At 48.9% G+C, this 18,143-nt stretch overlaps 1 protein-coding gene across 9 annotated transcripts in view; it reads right to left on the bottom strand.

The window, feature by feature from the left end:
* Window positions 1-18,143, bottom strand: part of VPS13B (vacuolar protein sorting 13 homolog B) — a 3,421,660-nt gene that overhangs the window by 1,669,280 nt on the left and 1,734,237 nt on the right. The window contains exon 22 of one of the 9 annotated variants that reach the window (XM_069621430.1): window positions 11,653-11,792. The exons of the other annotated variants lie outside the window; for them this stretch is intronic. Within the exon in view, the coding sequence (XP_069477531.1) occupies window positions 11,785-11,792 (8 nt within the window). The 3' untranslated portion in view covers window positions 11,653-11,784. Of the gene's footprint in view, window positions 1-11,652; window positions 11,793-18,143 lie in introns of those variants that run through there. 9 annotated transcript variants of the gene reach the window in all.

Here is an 18,143-nt window from a genome sequence, read left to right as displayed (position 1 = left end):
CTTCTTTCAGTGGAATTAGCGCACACTTAGAAGCCCTTCACCCATACCAGTTTTACCCAGAGTCTGCAATGGTGTTCTTGGTGCCCACCAGGTGAAAAGGGACAAGAAACATGTCCTGACGATTTGCCCAGTGCCACAGATCCTGGGCCTCCTTGGAGAGTGCGTCCCGCCCTGCTTACGGATATAGAACATGGTGGTGGTGTCGTCTGTGAAGATCCTCACTACTTTGCCCTTCAGCGGTGGCAGGAAAGACTTGAGGGCCAAGAAAACGGCCTGGAGCTCCAGGACGTTAATGTGAAGTGTCTTTTCTTCTGGCAGCCAGAAGCCTCTGCCGTGCAACTGTCCAGCGTGCGCGCTCCCAACCTTCCAGAGAAGCGTCCGTGGTGACTGTCTCCTGGTAAGGAGGGACTTGGAATGGGGCTCCTTGCATGAGATGAGAGCGCACGCCCCACCACTGTCTTGCTTGTCGGACCTCCTCAATGAGGGCGATCTTGTCTATCCAGGATCCTGAGACATGCAACCACCTCGCATCCAGATACTCCTGGAGAGGCCCAATATGTAGTCTGTACAGGAGGACGAGGTTGGTGCACGAGGACATCATGCCCAACAGCGAATTGACAGCTCACACAGTAGCCGACCATATCGACAACATGCGCTGTACCTTCCCTAGGATGGCTAACACCCTCTCTTCTAAGGGAGATGCCAGACAAGTCACTGTGTTGAGTTGTGCTCCCAGAAAGAGAGCATTCTGCCATGGCTCCAAGCAGAACTTTGGATAATTTATGGAGAATTCTAGATCCGTCAGCAGACGCAAGGTCCTCGCCGTGGCTTGCCAGAGCATGGGAACAGGATCGAACTAGCCAACCATCCAGGTAAGGGTAGATGTGGATGCCTTCCAGATGAAGATGTGCTGCCACCGGCGCCAAGTACTACGTGAAGACCCTCGGGCCGCTTTCAGGCCGAAGGGAAGTGCCTTGACCTGATGGCGTCGCCTCTGGACCATGAACCGGAGGAGCTTGCAGTGCTTCCATTGGATGAGGATCTGGAGGTAGGCGTCCTCCAGGTCCAAAGACAACAGGAGGTACCCATCCTCCGGCTGGCCGAGCATGTGCTGCAACATGACCATCCTGAACTTCAAGTACTTGTTGAGGCATTGCAGCTCCAGAATCAACCATGATCCTACTGTTTTCTTTCAGACCTGAAAGTATCTGGAGTACAATCCGGAGCCCCAGAGGTGCTGGGGAACAGGCCCTATTGTCACTTTTTTTAAACATGGCGTGGACCTCCTGCAGCAGCTGTGCCACGTGCTGTTCTTGACAAGCCACAGAGGGAATACGTGGACACCTGCATTGGAACTCCAAGGTGTGCCCCTGTCTGAGAGCACCCAGCACCCATCAGTTGGTGGTGATTGTCTTGCACACGCTGACAAACCTCGCCCGCTTGCCTCCCACTGGGGTGCACAAGTGGGGGCCCGAGTCCACGGCCGGTTCAGGCCTGTTTCAGTGTCGGGGCTCTCCTCTGTGGGCGGCGCCGACGCTGTACTCCAAAGCTACATGCCTGTGAGCGACACCTCTTGTATCGTGGAGCGGGAGGGCTACCAATAAGAGGTGGTGTAGCCCTTGGAGGATCTGTTGGGTTTTCCCCTTGAGGAACGCAAGGACGACTGACATTGCTGCAGGGTACCCAGCGAACGCGCCGTCTCTGTCAGTCTTGAAGATTTGAAGAGACTCGTCAACCATCTTGCCAAACAGGTTTTCCACATCAAATGGCATTTCCAACACCTTAGACTGAACGTCCAGCCTGAAGTTGGTGGCTTTGAGCAATCCCTGTCGACGAAGAGACAGACACTCTGTTTCCCATCGGACGGAATCCGGTGTATGCGATGTCCACCGCCTCTGTGATGGCGTGGTCGGAAGCCACTTCCCCCTCCTGAAACATCTCAAGAGCTTCTGCCTTCTTGTCATCAGGAAGGAAGTCCAATATAGGGCCCAGCTTGTACCATAGTTCCCGGTCTTAGTCCGGATCTCTTCTCGAGCCTGTCCCACTTTGGTGGGGCAGTGCTCGGATTCTTCAGCAGCACTAAGCATTCATCCCAGATATCTTCCAACAAGGGTATAGACATGATGGTCTTCCTCCTGGACTGACGTTGATAAAGGAACCCTTCCTTTTTCGTCTCCTCAGCCATGAGTTGAAAGAGCTCAGAGGCCCTGGATATCATAGAATGGAAGGAACCAACCTCATCCAGAGGAGAGGTCCTGTCCGGGTCATCCGCGCCTGCCGGTTCCCCATCCACCGTCACAAAGTCATCGGTGTCCGTCGCCATAACCATGCCCGTGCCTGTGTCTGTGTGTGTGGCAGGATCCTCCTTTGGGGTCAGTTCCGGGGCTGGAGGTGCGGGCGGGGAAGACGCTGGTATTGGTTGGTGCCTTGGACTGGCAGGGTCCTTTGACTTGCTACTGCACCTAGAAGGGCTTCCGGGAAGCGGTCTTGGAGGAACTTCCCGTCAGAGCAGGGTCAGATGTAGGTGGCGGTCTCTGCTGGATTTCTGAGACCAGTGTGTGCAGCACTAGGCTGGGGCATTGGAGGGGTGACAGCTGGAGGCTACAGGCCGGTACACCTCCTCTACCCCCCCCCCCGTCAAAATTGTGGTCGTTGACGGGACGGTAACATTAGTCTTTGCTGATGCAGACATGGCCTTTGATGAAGATGTTGAAGGTGCCTTCTTGGCTGATTGAGATGCTGATGCCGTCACCAAGGGAGGCAGTAAAGGGCCGACCTTGGATCTCTCCTTCGTCGTCTTGTCCGTCGACGGCAAGTGGAGCTTCTAATGGGTCAAAGACTTCCTCTAAGAGAGAGCGCGCTCCATGCCTGTAGGCTCACCGTGGATGTGGCCGGTGATGACAACCTTGCCCTTCCCGCGTCGGGACCCGCAGCAGCGGCGAACCCAGTGGGATCTGATGTGAGCGGCTTTGCCTTCTTTTGGACCCCACGGGCGGGTGTCCTCAAAGGACCTCAACCTCTTCTCTGAGGAAGTTCGCTCGTGGGACTGGAAGGTCCTTGAAGAAGCATGACCATGCCCATAGGCCGAGTCAGAGGCCTTATCCAATTTTAGCAAAGCCGCCAGCCTGCTGTAGCGATCCTTCTTGGTCTTTTTTCGAAAAACCACAGCAGACCTTTCATCCATCTTCATCATGGTCCGGATGCAGGCAATATAGGCATTTATGGTGACGATCTTCGACGAACACATTATTCCACAATCCACATTTCGCATAGTTTGAGGCATGTCTTCTCCTCGGCCATGTTGGAAGGGCGCAAAGTAGGCCCAAGACTGGGCCTTGTCGAAACCTCGATGAATTATTCCGATGTACGTTATCTTTGGCGATAATGGCTAGCCGCTGCCAGTAATTGACTTCAGTCGAACGATTAAGCAAAGATCGGACAAAAATGACAACATTCTATTGAAAAACACAAAAATAGCTTGGAGAGCAAGAAGAGGACTCCCAACACTGAAACAATCAGTAAAAAATTTGAAGATGGCCACCAGGGGTGGAGCTTAGGGAGTGGAATTTCTTGGGATGGGGGCAGTGTGACCCAAAGGACAGTGATTGGCTTAGATAAGAAATACAATTTTCAAGCGAAAGTGAAACTGGTTTTTCTTTACCGCGGGTTCCCAGCCTGACGACAGGGAATATTCATGAGCATGTGAATCCATGCCAGACCCCATGCTGGATAACATCTGCTGGTAAGGCACTCGACTTACCACTTTACTCTCCTGCCAGCAACCATGCTGGAGATGACGACTTGTTAATTTCCCATCTGCGCAAACACGCCTGTCAACGCCATGCGTACTTGCATCCTGCGAGTACCAGATGGCAGTGGTTCTGGCAGTAATTACACCAGCACCTAGGAGCTGGTGCCCTTCTAATGGCACTACAGTTCTCCTTCTCCCCATGCACTCTGGCAATTGTCTACTAGCACCCACCTAAGGGAGTACCCCAAGTGGCCATCCTTACTTTACTCTTGCTGTGGATGCATCTGCTTTATCAATCGCACTGTAGATACACCTCCTGGCAAGGTGGCTTGGGCACTCTTCTGCCAGCTGCCTCTGCTGCAGTGCCGGGTGCCCTAGGTGGTTTCCTGCCAGCAAAGCAGGCATTCTGGAATGCTCCCAGGCACTACTCTTCTCTAACCTCACTCCGGGTGTCCTCTGCCTACAGAACAGCAGAGCCGCCCCTGGGTGCTCTCTGGCACCTTCTCCTTCCTCTCTCCTTTTCTTCCGCCCTGAGTGGTGGGATGTCTTCTTTGGGGGGCAGTCTTGAAGTATCTTCAAGCAATCAGGTATTATCAGGTACATGGGAAAATAAGAAAACAGGAGATCCCACTGGCTCCCCCCACCCAGGCTACATAGTTCCAACTGCCTGGGATGGAACATTCAAACTATAAATATTCCATAGACTCACACACATTCTGTCATGACATCACATAACTCGGGCAGGAAGAGGGACACACTCCCTTCCTTCAACATACCACATAGTAATCAAACGCACACCGAAGGAAGGAGGAAGGAAGGAGAACACAATAGGAGGGTTCAGCATTGGTGTTAGACATACAGAAAGACTATCACTTTTAGAACATCTGTGGTCTCCATAGAGGTGGAGAGGACAGATTTAATAGGGTTCCTTATTCTACCGCAGGAGTCCTCGTCCCCAAAAGGAGGAGCTACTCCCAGTGATGTCCAGCTTTCCCAAACCCCCAGGGAGGGTCTTTCGAAGCAGACTCACCTCCCTAGTCTCAGTAGGGTTGGCTCCCCCTTGGGGAGAAGGGACGAATTCCCTGGATTTGTCACACTAGGCAGTAATCTAGGGTTACAACAGATCTGCATTTCAACAGTATTGAAAGTGAACTTTTTAAAAAAAACCCTTTTTTTTGTTCTCTCTCTCCTTCCTCCCCGATTCCCCCCCCTCCCGAACCCCCTTCAAGGAATCAAACATTACATATATTGTTTGTGTACATCTGTTTAGTGCATTCTCTTAATGGTCCAAACCACTTTACTGTCTGTCTTGGTTTATGCAACTTCCTGGCTTCCTCTTTGTGCCGGTTCTCTGTGGTTTATCACTGTCTCATTTCAGGCACCTTGCAGGCAACGCCTTCCCAATCCTCGTACTCTTCTGGCCTAGCCCTCATGTGACATATTAAGGGTGAGCATATTCCATTCCAGCACATCCTCGTTCCCCTCTCGTTGGCCCCTTTCCATTGCCCTGTGTTATACCACTGTCTCTGCAATTGCCCATATTTGTAGATCCTCCCACCATACATCTACCTCGGACCTCCTGCCCGTTTCCAGGCCATGACTATCCTTCTTTTGGCCAATATGCAGATCAAATCTTTAATTTTGGTCATATACGCTCCCCCTCCTTTACCTCTTTTGCCCCTTGGAAACATCCCCAATAGGTACGCCTCAGGCTGCCACCCTCTCATGTCCACACCTCGTACTGCCGCCGTGTCCAGAATTCCTGTCCAGTACCTCTGTGTAACTGGGCAGATCCAAAACACATGGGGCATTCCTGCCGCCTCAGCCAAGCATCTCTGGCACATTTGCTTATCTGCTCCTGGGATTTGTGAAATCCTGTGTGGTGTCATATATGAACGGTGTGTGACATACAGTTGGATCAGCCTGAACCTAGTGTTCCTAGACACCTTTTTCATGTAGTGGAGTACATTTCCGCATTCCGCATCCTTGAGGCCTCTACCCAAGTATCCTTCCCAACCCCGTTCTCGCCTTGGTTAGCTTCTGCACCTGCTTGTACATCAACAGCTCATATATCCTAGAGATTGTGTAACCTCCCTCCGTAACTTCGTACATGGTTGCTAGTGTGTCGTCTTGCTCTATCCCTGTTTGAACCTGCGGCCATCTCCTTACAATCTCCTTCGTCATGCACATATAGGTTAGGAACTGGCCTGTTGGGATCTCAGTCTTTCCTGAGGGCCTCAAATTCCCATAGCCTCCCCTCTTCCATTAAATCCCCTGCTGTGGCTACCCCTCTTACTTCACAGTGGGTTCTAACTGACTCCCTTATTTCCAGGCACCTATTTACCAACCTGGCCAATGGACTATGCGTGGAATAGGGGTCTCTTACACTAATCAACTTCCATGCCCTTTTCCGTATCTTCCTCGCGTGGGACACCAGATGTGTCATGTGTCCGAGATTCTATTTCTCCACACACAGTATCTCCCTTAAATAAAGTGGTTCAACCCATGGGTGCAGTAATTGTGTGTCCAGAGTAGGTTCGTCCGCCATCCATCTGATGACCAACTGTAGTTGTCCCGCTAAGTAGTACGCCTCGAAATTTGGCACCTTTATCCCCCTTCGGCCTGATTACACTGCAGCATTTGCAAGGCTATCTTGCATCTGTTGCCCGCCCACAGAAACATTCTAAGAGCTCTGTCAATCATGTGGAAAAAGGTCACAGGTACATTATATGGGATGTTAACGAAATGATGCAACAACCTGGGCAGTGCCACCATTTTAATCAATGCTACTCTACCTGTCATTGACAGCAGCAAATATTTCCTAAATGCCATGCTCTGGTCGAGGCCCTCCCATACCATCTGGTTGTCTTGTATGTGTGTGTCTGTGAGGGCATGCCAGATGCCCAATCCCAGGTTCTAAACATCTGAGGCGTCCATGTTATGCCCAGGTCTGGAAGCTGATGCCTATCCAAGGTCTGCAGGGCCCCCCAGTAGGAATAAGCTGGATTTATCCCTACTAACGTTAATCCCTGAGAGCTCTGCATACCTATCCAACACTTCTAATATGTATGGTAGGTTGCCCTGCGGCCTACTGAGGTACAGCAGCATGGCGTTCGTATAGAGCAATATTACATGCCTCACCCCTTTTAGCGCTATGCCAGCATCCCTATATTCCGTGCGCGAAGATACCGCCAATTTTTCTAGAACCGAAATGAACAACATGGGGGAAAGGGGGCAACCTTGCATCGTGTCCTTCTTGAGGTCCCAGTCCCCAGCTTCCCTGTTCTTTCCCTCACCCTTGGTGATGTATATATCATTTTAACCCATCTCAGAAAGGCTGGTCCGATACCAAAGCGGCTCAGCGTGGCGTATAGCCAATCCCACTCGACAGAGTCAAATGCCTTGACCGCATCTAGGGTGAACACTGCACATTCCTCCTGCATACCAAAAGTGCAGTTTATTACATGCTGTATGCTCCAGGTAGTATTTATGCTCGGTACATACCCCGTCTGGTCTGTATGCACTATCTCACCAATCACCTTTTTTAATCACTGTGCCAAGGCAGCAGTCAGAATTTTGCAATCAGTATTCATCATGGAAAGGGGTCTATATGGGTACTATTATGGATTCTCTTGGGCTCTGCGGCAGTCTCCCATCTTCATATGCCTCACCATACATTTCCAGTAGCTTGGGGGCTAATGTACCCACATATTCCCTGTAGACTTCCCCAGGTAGCCCATCTGCCCCTGGCGTTTTCCCAGTGGGCAGCGCCTTTATAATCTCCTGCATTTCATCAGCTGTCAGTGGTGCATCTAGCAACCTCGCCTGCTCTGGCGTCAGGTTTGGTAATGGCAAATCTGCCAAAGACTCTTCCACCTCTGGGTGGCCTGTGTTTCGCCCTTGTCCATATAAGAATTTGTAGAATCCAGCAAACACCGCGTACACCCCAGCTTGTGGCCTATGTGTCTTCTTGGTGCTATCCTTAATTGCACAGATCATTTCCCTCTTCTCGCCTTTGAGACATAGCCACGCTATCAGCCATCCCGGCTTGTCCCTTTCTCCATGCAGCCTTTCTGTGTATCATTCATAATCAAACTCACCTAGCCTCTCCCATTGAGCTATACACTGCTGCTTAAGTTCCATTGGGGTTCCCTCCTCCATATTCCCCGCAGCTTGCTTACCTTCTACCACAGCTATTCGCCGCTCTGCTTCTGTCAGGTCTCCCATTATAGCTTTCCTCGCTCCACTTATGCATCCTATTGCTTCTCCCCTCATCACAGTTTTAAAGATCTGCTCTCCAACTTTGAGTCTAACATTCCCTCTGTCCTCATCCTACTAGATCTCTCCTCTGCCTTTGACGCGGTCAACCATATCACCTGCTCAATCATCTCTGTGATAACCTGCGTATCACTGATCAGGCTCTGGCCTTGCTGACCTCTTTCCTCTCTGATTGACCCTCCAACTTGGGTCCTTCCTATCATCTATCTCCCTCTCTACCTTTGGCGTTCCCCAGGGGTCTAACCTCTCGCCCTGGCTTTTCAACCAATACCTGGCAACTTTCGCCCACTGCATTGCCATTTTCTGCTCGAATTTCCAGTGCTACGCTGATGACACTCAACTCATTTTCAGGCTACCCTTGGCCACCTCCTCTCCTTCTCTCATCTCTGACTGCCTAACTGCCATTCAAGATTGGTGTGTCGCCAACGAGATTTGTCTAAATACCAACAAGACTGAGATCCTCCTCATCGGTACACCTTAACCATCCTTTCGCCTCACTCTTAGGCCGGCCTCCTTTGGCCCTCCTCCTACCCCTACCTGCAAGGTTAAGAACCTTGGGGTTATCTTTGACTCCACACTTTCCTTCTCCGCCAACATCTCTGACTTCTCTAAAAAGTCAAACTTCCTAGTGCAACTCCTCAGGGGTACTCTGCCTTTCCTCTCCTTCCCCCAGAAACTCACTGTCTCCCAAGCTCTGGTTCTCTTTAGGTTGGACTATTGTAACAGCCTCTTTCTAAATCTACCTGCCTCTACTCTACGCCCTTTACAACTAATCCAGAACACACTGCAAGACTTGTTCTTGGCCTCAAGCCCAGGGATCGTATATCTCCAGCTCTGAAACCCCTTCATTGGCTCCCAGTGTATGCAAGGATTAAATTCAAAACCATCTGCATTGTCCACACGGCTTTCTGGGGCCTGGGTCCAAAATACCTTCAACTATCCATCCGAAAATACCTCCCCTCTCGAGCTCTTTGCTCCTCTACCTCTAACTCCCTCGAGGTCAGTCATTTTCAAATAAACAAGCTGAGGGTAGATCTCTGTCTTCGGCTGGGTCCTCCCTTTGGAACAGCCTCCCTGCCATTCTGAAACTTGAGAACCATCTCTGGTTCCGGAAGCACTTCAAGACCTTCCTCTTTGCTTCTGCCTTCGCCCCCCTTCTCCCCTGCTGATCTGTTTCTCTCTCAGCACCGTGCACCTGGCCACCCTCTGTCTTCCGGGCCCAGGTACCTGCACACCCTGCCACCCTCCTGCACTGCCTCTGGGCCACCCCTTGCATTGGGGTCTGTATCTGTACCCATACAGTCACCCACCCCCTTTCTTTTCTTTCTGCACTTATAAGACATACCCTGTCTGCTGCCTTAATCCCAGAAGTCATCAAAAAACACTTCTGCCTGTAGCCTCTGCCCTGAGATAGGGGGTCTGTTTGCAAGGCTTTGCCACTCCATGATCAAGAGGGCATGATCCGAAAGGACCCTTGGTAGATATTCAGAATGTTCAAACTCCCCCAAGGTTTCCTTCCCCATAAAACAATTATCTATGCATGTAGATACCCCATGCAGTGCTGAATATTGCGAGTACCCCCTTGTTTGTCTGTGTTCCGACCACCAGACATCTTCAAACTTTAAGTGGCCTATTCATTTTGCCAGGGATTTCGCTGGGGGGTTGCACCGCGATATGTGGTCAATCTCAGCGACAAGAAGTAAAAAAAAAGGGGCCTGCATGGGTGCATACGTGCTAATCACACACACCTCCCGGTTGCCTAAGAAGCTGTACAACAAAACCATCCTGCCCTCCTCATCCTTCCTCATCTCCAAGATTTTAAGGGGGGACCGTGGGTGGTACCCAAACCACCCACACCCCCTAGCATATGCAAAATACAAAGAACGCACCAACGTTCCTCCCCATTTCCTGGCTAGTGTGCATTGTCTGTCTCTTGTGAGGTGCGTCTCTTGTAGTAACGCAATACCCATGTTCTTTCTCCTCAGATTTGTGAGGACCCTCAGTCGTCTAATATAACTAGTTAAGCCCTGCACATTACAGGTCATTATCTTAACCCCAGTTGCCATGTACATAAGTAGTCCCCCCCCCCTCTCGTCCCATGGGCCTCCCACCCTTTTTTCCTCCTCAATTGTTCATACTCTCCCATCCTGTGTACACAGCAGAAAAGAGAAAAACCATCATCCCTCCCAGTGTTCGCTTTTGAGTTTGTCCCATGAAATTGAAACTGAAACCCATATCCCCCTTCCCAAAAACTCAGCCTTAAATGGAACAATGACATATGCTTTCCTTGCATTGACCAAATTGGCCCAACAATACTCGGAACGTTCAGGCCCAACCGCTGCTCAGGTCCCCGCTTCCCAGCAAACGACGTGCGGTGGAGAGTGTTCTTTCCTCCAGTTTCTTCCTTCAGGAAGACTTCCCGTTTCAACTCGCGGATCTAAGCACTCTTTGCTGTTTTTCAGTTCCTGCGTGTTCCCCATGTTGTCCCACCCTTCTACGTGCTCCTCTCTCATAGATGGGCGCTATCCCCTTGCTGTTCATCAAGTCCTGTGCCTCTGTTGTAGATTCATAAAACCAAGACTATGGAGCCCATCCACAATCACTGCATCAATTTTGTTTTCTAGCAAGGCTTTTAAGGCTGCTATGGCTGCCAGTATTGTACCCTCGTCCTGCTGTGGTCCTTGGGTGCGGTCTGCTCCTCCAATGTGCCTGCTGCTTTCGCTGGGTCCGGGGCACTCCCCTACTTACTTGTAAAGTCCTCCATCATCAGTTGTTTGCCCTTCCCTCTGTTTGTTTTCCCTGACATGTGTATTGCCTCCCACATGTCCCCCTTACCTCTCTCCAATGGGTCTTTGTCAGTCATGCACCACAGGTCCTTCTCTCTCCCTCAGGTACCACTGTTCTGGGATGGAAGACGGGTGCGTCCAAAGACCACCTTCCTGTTGTCCCTCACTGCTGACCCTCGTTCGCCTCCAGCTCCGCTCCACTGCTGCTCCTGTTACATTTGCCCGGCAGGCAGTGTCCTGGCGCTCCGCCTTCCCTGCTATCCCTCTTCTTACGTTGTTTTGCCTCCAAAGGCCCAGCATAGGCATGGGGCGTCCCAAACAGGCTCTTCAAATGACCTTGTCATAATTTGCCTCGGGTGCCTGGGCTTCTCCTGAGCGCGCAGCCCACCATCATCTCCTGGTGGTCGCCATTGCCACCTCTGGATGCTTCCTCTCTAGTTACCTTTCTCAGCAGGGAGGATGTTTCCAGATGCCCGGCGTGGGGGTCTATCAGCCTGCAGCTTCTCGGATCGTCTGCACAGGTTTTCTGTAATTGAGCACTTTCAATGGTATTTGAGAGGATCTTTAATGGATCATGCGGGAGCTTCCTAAAGGCACGTCCTCACAGCATGGTGGTTAGCTCCGCCCCTCGTATTAAAAGTTCACATTATGTACAATATAAATAATTCAATTTTAGAACACACTCTAGCTGGAGGAATTGTCCCTCCACGTGTAAAAGCAGGGACTCCACAATAGTATGACTGTAGTACAAACAGCAAAAAAACCTGCAGCGCAATGAGATGTTTTTTTTCTTTACTGGTGTATGACCACCTTCCTTTTTCAAGAAATTCCAATATCTTATGAATTGTTCAAATTCTGTGTTTTTATTTTTTGCATTCACTTAATGCTTATATGTCATGCTTTGATTTGGCAGTGTTATTTGAAGTAGTGAGCTACAACATGGACACCATTCGATCCTTTGGATCGTCCTCAGATAGCTGCAAAAATAAAAATCAAAATAATATATAAATCATACTTCAACTTTTAACTCATAATTCTGAAAATATATATTACATTGTTAATTATTGAAACACCAACGTGGTTAAATGCATGTGAAAACCAGATTACACTGATCTCCAAAAACTCTCCATATGAAGTTTCTTCCTTCTCTGACTGTGCACCAATATTAAATAATGATGAATTAGCAGAACGTATCAAATTAGTGCTTGGTGTAATGAATCCTGTGGCGTCATCACTAATCCCCAGCCTAAAGTCTCCTAACATGTGGCCAAGGGAATTGAGCCGCTACCTGATCCTGACCCTGGGGATGGTACTCTGAGGGTGGATCACATGGGAGGAGATGGCTGTCGTGGAGAGGTGATGGCTCTGACAGGAGAGACATGGTATTCTTCCCTTGACTGTGAAGAAGAAACTCTAATCCCAGAGTTTCTAATGGCCTGCTGTCATTATTCAGAACACTTTAATTGTAAGGTCTTAAAACATACTTCTGTTAAACATCTTAAGCAGAACTTTATTCATCCTTCACACGTGCACAACCTCTCTAAAACTCATCTGACATCTGATGTTGATGATGATTGTTATATAAATAAAAGTGGTCAACAAAAGAACTTAAAACATAACGGTAATCCTTTGGACTCCAATTCCCAGAATGCTTTAACACTGGGACGAAGAAGAGGAGTAAAGACCCAATGAGGATCGACAGTAATATCAAGAGTAAGGTGCAGTCTAGTTGTTATTTATTCTCTCAACAGCGCCGGCTAATTAAATCAGGGAAACACCAGCAGACGAGAGAAGCTGGAGGAGAAGTTGGATTGGGCTGCAGCGGGAAGCGGAGAGGGGCCGACGCACAGGAGTGAGTCCGGCTGAAGAAGGCGGGCTCCTGGACTGCTGCTTGTCACTCCGACATACTGGAGTGACGGGATACCCAACAGAGACTGACAGGCTCTAGTGAAGTATTGCTAAGGTTGTCCACGAAGCTGTCACACTAAACAGCAGCAATCTTACAAGCGAGGAACCAGGAGGCTGGCAGAGAAGCTGAGAAAGGGTTTGACAGGTTACCAAAGCAATTCTCGACAAGACTGTGCCGCTGCAAAGTACTACAGGTCTGAGACGCCAGGAGATACCAGTGAGTTATCCCAGCAGAAGTGGTAACCCCAGGGCGTTCCGACAGGAAACGCGTTGGAAATGTGTTTATTGAATTTTGAATAAAACATGTCAACAACAAATGTATTTCATTTTTTTGGCCCATTCACTCCCTGACCGCCCCTGCCCCCCCCACCCTCAGTACTCAATTTCTGCTTAAAGTTATCATCCTCCCTAAAACCTGTTTTCCCTTTCCCGCCTCTCTCCCTCCTCCCCCTCCCCCGATACTCTCCTCCCCCCTTTCCAACTCACAAATTGCACAGTTGTATCTGATCTCTACAACTTATGGGTCAGTTCTATTTCTTTGTTGCTTTAAGTTCTGAGATGTGTCCATGGGTCATGTTGTGCCCTATCTCAATGTTCTCACATTCCTTCCCTCACAGGGAGATCGTCTGGCGAGGTTTTAAGATTGTTTAGGAGAGTGCCCCACTGCAGGTCCAGGGCATCAGAGTCCTCCTCTTTCCTCTGCTCCCTCATTATGGCCTTTCCCGCCACGGCACACTTCAATATATCTTGGGACCATAGTTGTAGCAGAGGGTCCTTGGAGTTGTTCCATGTTAAAGATATGCAGCGTTTCGCTAGAACCACTATAAAAGTAGCTATTTTTTTTTAGTGTTTCCTTTCCTTTGCCCCCCAGCAGAAGGCCCAATACGCATAATCGAGGAGTACATTCCAGTTGTCTTCCAAACAAGTCATTGACCTTCTCTATCACGGCCTGCCAATAGCGTACAATATATGGGCATACCCAGACCATGTGCCAAAAATCTGTGGATTTGCCCTCGATCTCGGACAAGTGTATGGGGTTTCTGCGTCTATCATGTGCAAATTCTGTGGCGTCATGTACACACTGTGAACAAGTTACTTACCTGTACCTGTTGTTCTCCAGCATGGGTCTGGCATGGAATCACATGCTCATGAATATTCCCCGTCGTCAGGCTGGGAATCCTCGGGAAAGAAAAAACAGTTTCACTTTCGTTTATAAAATGTCTTTCTCCTATAAACCAATCACTGGGTTCTGGGTCATACTGCCCCCAGCCAATGGCTTCCCTCTCCCTAATTCCCTCCTCTGGCATCCATCTTCAGATTTGGTAGCACGTAAAGTGGCAGTATGACCAAGAAGAGCCGCAGAGGGGCAGGGGGGAGGGTTTGCATGTTAATCCATGCCAGACCCATGCTGGAGAACAACAGTTACAAGTAAGCAACTTGTTCCTTCTCCAGCAAGGGGTTTGGCATGGATTCACATGTTCATGAATAAAGAATACATAGCAGTACATAGATACACAACCACAGGAGGTGGCAAAGCTCAACCGAAGCAATTACTCTCACCTCCTCACCAGGCTCACCTTCAAGCGAACAGGTTGCATAGCACTGCCTAGCCGACTCTGGACTCCTCCCTGGAATCCCTGTTACAGCAGTAGAATTTCATGAAGGTGTGTGTAAACCTCCACGTAGCAGCCCTGCAGATGTCCAGCAGGAGCACACAAGACAGGAACACCATCGTTACAGCGATCGCTCTGGTACAATGGGCTCTCGGACAGCCAGGCAGCTGTCGGTTTGCCAACCGGTGACAATGAGTGATGCAGCCAGAGAGCCCACTGGAAATGGAAACCTTGGACAAGGCCTTCCCCATGGTTCACAGGACCAAAGTGCACAAAAACGCTGAGAAATCGTCCGGAAACTCTTTGTGCGGGCCACATAAAACTTCAGCACTCGAGCCACATCCAGCGAGTGCAAAGTCCTTTCAGCTGACGACAAAGGCGTCGGAAAAAACACAACACCAAGGTCTCCTTGAGATGAAATTCCGACGGAACCTTGGGCATGAAGGAGGGGTGCGTCTGCAGCACCACCCTTGTCTCGTGGAAAGTCAAGTAAGGCTGCTTGCAGGGCAGGGCATGGATCTCACCAACTCTCCTGGGAGAGATGATGGGCATGCGGAAAGGTGTCTTCCAAGACAGAAACTTGAGCGGAGCTTGATGCATCGGCTCGAATGGGGCCCCTATGTTATGTTATTGCTGGAGTATCCCCAAAGGCTTTGGGCACTGTTAGAAACCTGGCGGTATTCTCCCACCTACTCCTTCAGGATCCTCCATTCAGGTGGCCAGGGAAGTGCCATCACTTTTGGATCCCGGCCCTGGGGGTGACAAGCGAGGGAAGATCAACCGAGTGGAGGGTCACGAGGGATTGGGAGGAGGTTACCCAAGGACAAAACATGGTATTCCCCCATTCCCAATAATACCCCAACCTACTCTCCCTCAGCCTTCATGGGGTATTTGCAATCTCACCCCATCTCCCCCTGGCCATTTCCAGCAAATACTGAGACGTGGAGGATGCAACTAGGATCAGTGAAGATTACCCATCAAAACAACTTGGGGAAAGTAAGGGAAACCTACTATAGAAAGAACACCAGTTATTCCACTAATAGAGTCAGGCATTTGATAATGAGCACTCACACCTCACTCCACTTGACTATTTATTCAAATATAAAAGGTGTGGTTTTTCACAGAGGAGAGAGCGAGCTGGGGATATTGTCCGGACCAGAGAGGCAAAGGAGCAGAGAGCAACAGGACCTGAGGCATGGAGGAGAACGGTGTGCTAAGACGCTGGCCCGGTGTTTGTGAGGGGCTGCGGCGTGGCTAGGGAGCTATGCCTCCAAGGAGCCGAAGCAAGGCAGCCTGCATCCTGCTATTGGGGTCCGGTGAAATGCTTCTTCTCTTGGGACTGGTGCCTGTCCCAAGGGTATCTTATGGGCAGGTGGCGAGACCCTGACCTCAACCCTGTGTATTCAGAGAATCCGCTCATCAATGCGACACTGCCCAGTGAGTTTCATGTCAGTGAGAGAACTCGGGAGTGTGCGGTTGATTGGAATGGAGCCGGAGAAAGACACAGTTTGTAAAACAGCATGGCATGGAACACAGAGAAAGTTTATAAAGCGGCATGGAGCGGAAGGCGAGAGGAAGCTTAAGAAAGCCTTTTAAGGAAAGCAGAAAGAAGAAAGGCGCTAGCGGCGCAGAGGGAACATAAAGACATTTAATGAGTGTAAAAGTGTGCAGAGGCAATTTAATGAGTGTAAAAGTGTGCAGAGACACAGGAAGAAGACTAACAGGTGCAAGGGTGCACGTTAAGGAAAGGAAAGTATGTAAAGTGTGCAGAAGCACGGGAAGATAATGAACAGGTGCACGTGTGCACATTAATCAGGTGCAAGTGTGCACGTTAATGAAAGGAAAGTGTACAGGAGGTACAATACAGATAGAACAAAGCAGAGGACGATGCAAGAGCGCATGAGAAAATAACAGAAACAAGAGACAGCAAGAAAGGGGTGTAGGAAGCACCTGAAGGGGAGAGGTTAAAAGGAAAGAGCAAAGAATAAACAGAGGGGTTACCGATCAGAGTGCTCATGCTCAGGAGAAGCAAAGAACCTGGCAGCTTCAAAAGTCTATGATTGTACTCCACATGTGAAGTGTGTATGAAAGAACTGAATATACAAGGAAAGGTACATCCTAACAAATTAACTTGTGTTTGAATCCAAGGGGGGCCTGAGCTTGGGGAAGGGGAAACCCTGAAAGGCCTAACAAAGTGGAACACCTATTAGTTTGTGACAGCTGAACTTGTGTTTGAGTCCAAGAGAAGCAGAGTGCTTATTGGTTTTGATGCTAAAGGTGTTAAAGCTTGGGGAGTGGAACCAACAGGAGCTTGAAAAGGAACTGTGTATATTTCTCTTGATTGTGTTCTGGAAATTGGAAGGGCTAAAGCTTGGGGAAGGGAATCCCAAGGAGCTTAAGACATTTGAAAGTGTAAGACAAGAACTATGGAGAAGGTCTGATGAACAGCCCTTTGTTGATTGAACACATTTTTGTGAAGTTGACCACTGCATGCCTGGTGAGAAAGTCACCTGAAACCAACCTTGGTTTCCTATTTTCTGTTGTACCACTATTTTACCTTTTGGAAGACTTCATGACATTTTTTTAAAGAGTGAGGACAAGCATAGGTTTAGACACAGATGGACTATTGTTTTGGACTCTTGGACATTGACGGCCCTAAGAAACATCAGTAAAGGGAATCATCCCATTGAAGTTGGGGCCAGCTAGGCATTATACCAACCCAAGAATCTTGGTTTTGAAACTAACATCATTGAGTCTCTCCCTCTCTTAACACAATGCCTGTCTCACAGCACTCGTACAATATACACAGCACATGAGGATGACCCAAGATCAGAGGACAACCACGCAAGCAGGCAAACCAAAAACATCAATGTCAAGAAAGAAGCATGCTGGGATTAATCAAATACACTAAGACTCTGTAAACAACAGGAAGTCCATATGGTACAGCATACCTGGATGTCTGTTATTTAGGGAGGGGAACTGAACTTGGACTGGGGTATGATGTCCGGATCTGTATCTTTCCATCATTCGAGGAAGAGGACACAGAGGCATTGCAAGAATGGGAAACATTACTCACGCAAACCTCTAAAGATATGATGCTTAGAATCATCAACCAGGCAGGAACGGCACATGAAAGGTCACTAGAAGAAATCAAACATTTAAAAGAGAGGATAGAAAAATTGAATCTTCCAGAATTAATTTTCAAAAACTACCAAACTCTAGATGACCAACAAGATTCACAGAGGAAGTGAACATTAAAAAACAGAAGACTTTCATCAGAGATTAAATAGACTTCAAAATAGGAAGGGTGTACACTAATCAAAGAAAATATGACATAAAGGCCAACCTTCGATTCAAGCCGAAAGTAATCTGAGCAACCAACGTGGGTACTACAACGCAATCATCTGACACAGAAACAGATATTGAACCTGAGAAAGATATTGATGAAACACCAAGTACCTCCAGCAACACTCAGGAATTCTCTTTTTTAGAAGAATTTCGAAGACACAAATCAATAACAAAATCAAATTCTCAACAGGGGGCTATAACCAAAATGGGAACAAGATGAAACCCAAACGGAAATATATCAATAAGTTCCACAAAAACAAGAGGGTAAAAAGAGAAGGATCGAACAAACAGAGGCAGAGGACAAAAGGTCATGCAAACAAGGTCTCAAGGAAAAGGGAACAAGTAAATCTTGTTCTCAACCTATCAGGGCATCCAATAAATGATACACTTACAACTGTACTAAAGAAGGGACTGATTACTGAGCAACCATGTGCTGGCGGTCTTTGAAAAAACTGTTTT

The sequence above is a fragment of the Ambystoma mexicanum genome, chromosome 5q (genome assembly GCF_040938575.1).
Source record: "Ambystoma mexicanum isolate Mex_15411 chromosome 5q, UKY_AmexF1_1, whole genome shotgun sequence".
NCBI lineage: Eukaryota > Metazoa > Chordata > Amphibia > Caudata > Ambystomatidae > Ambystoma > Ambystoma mexicanum.
This window is presented reverse-complemented; position numbering and strand designations above follow the sequence as displayed.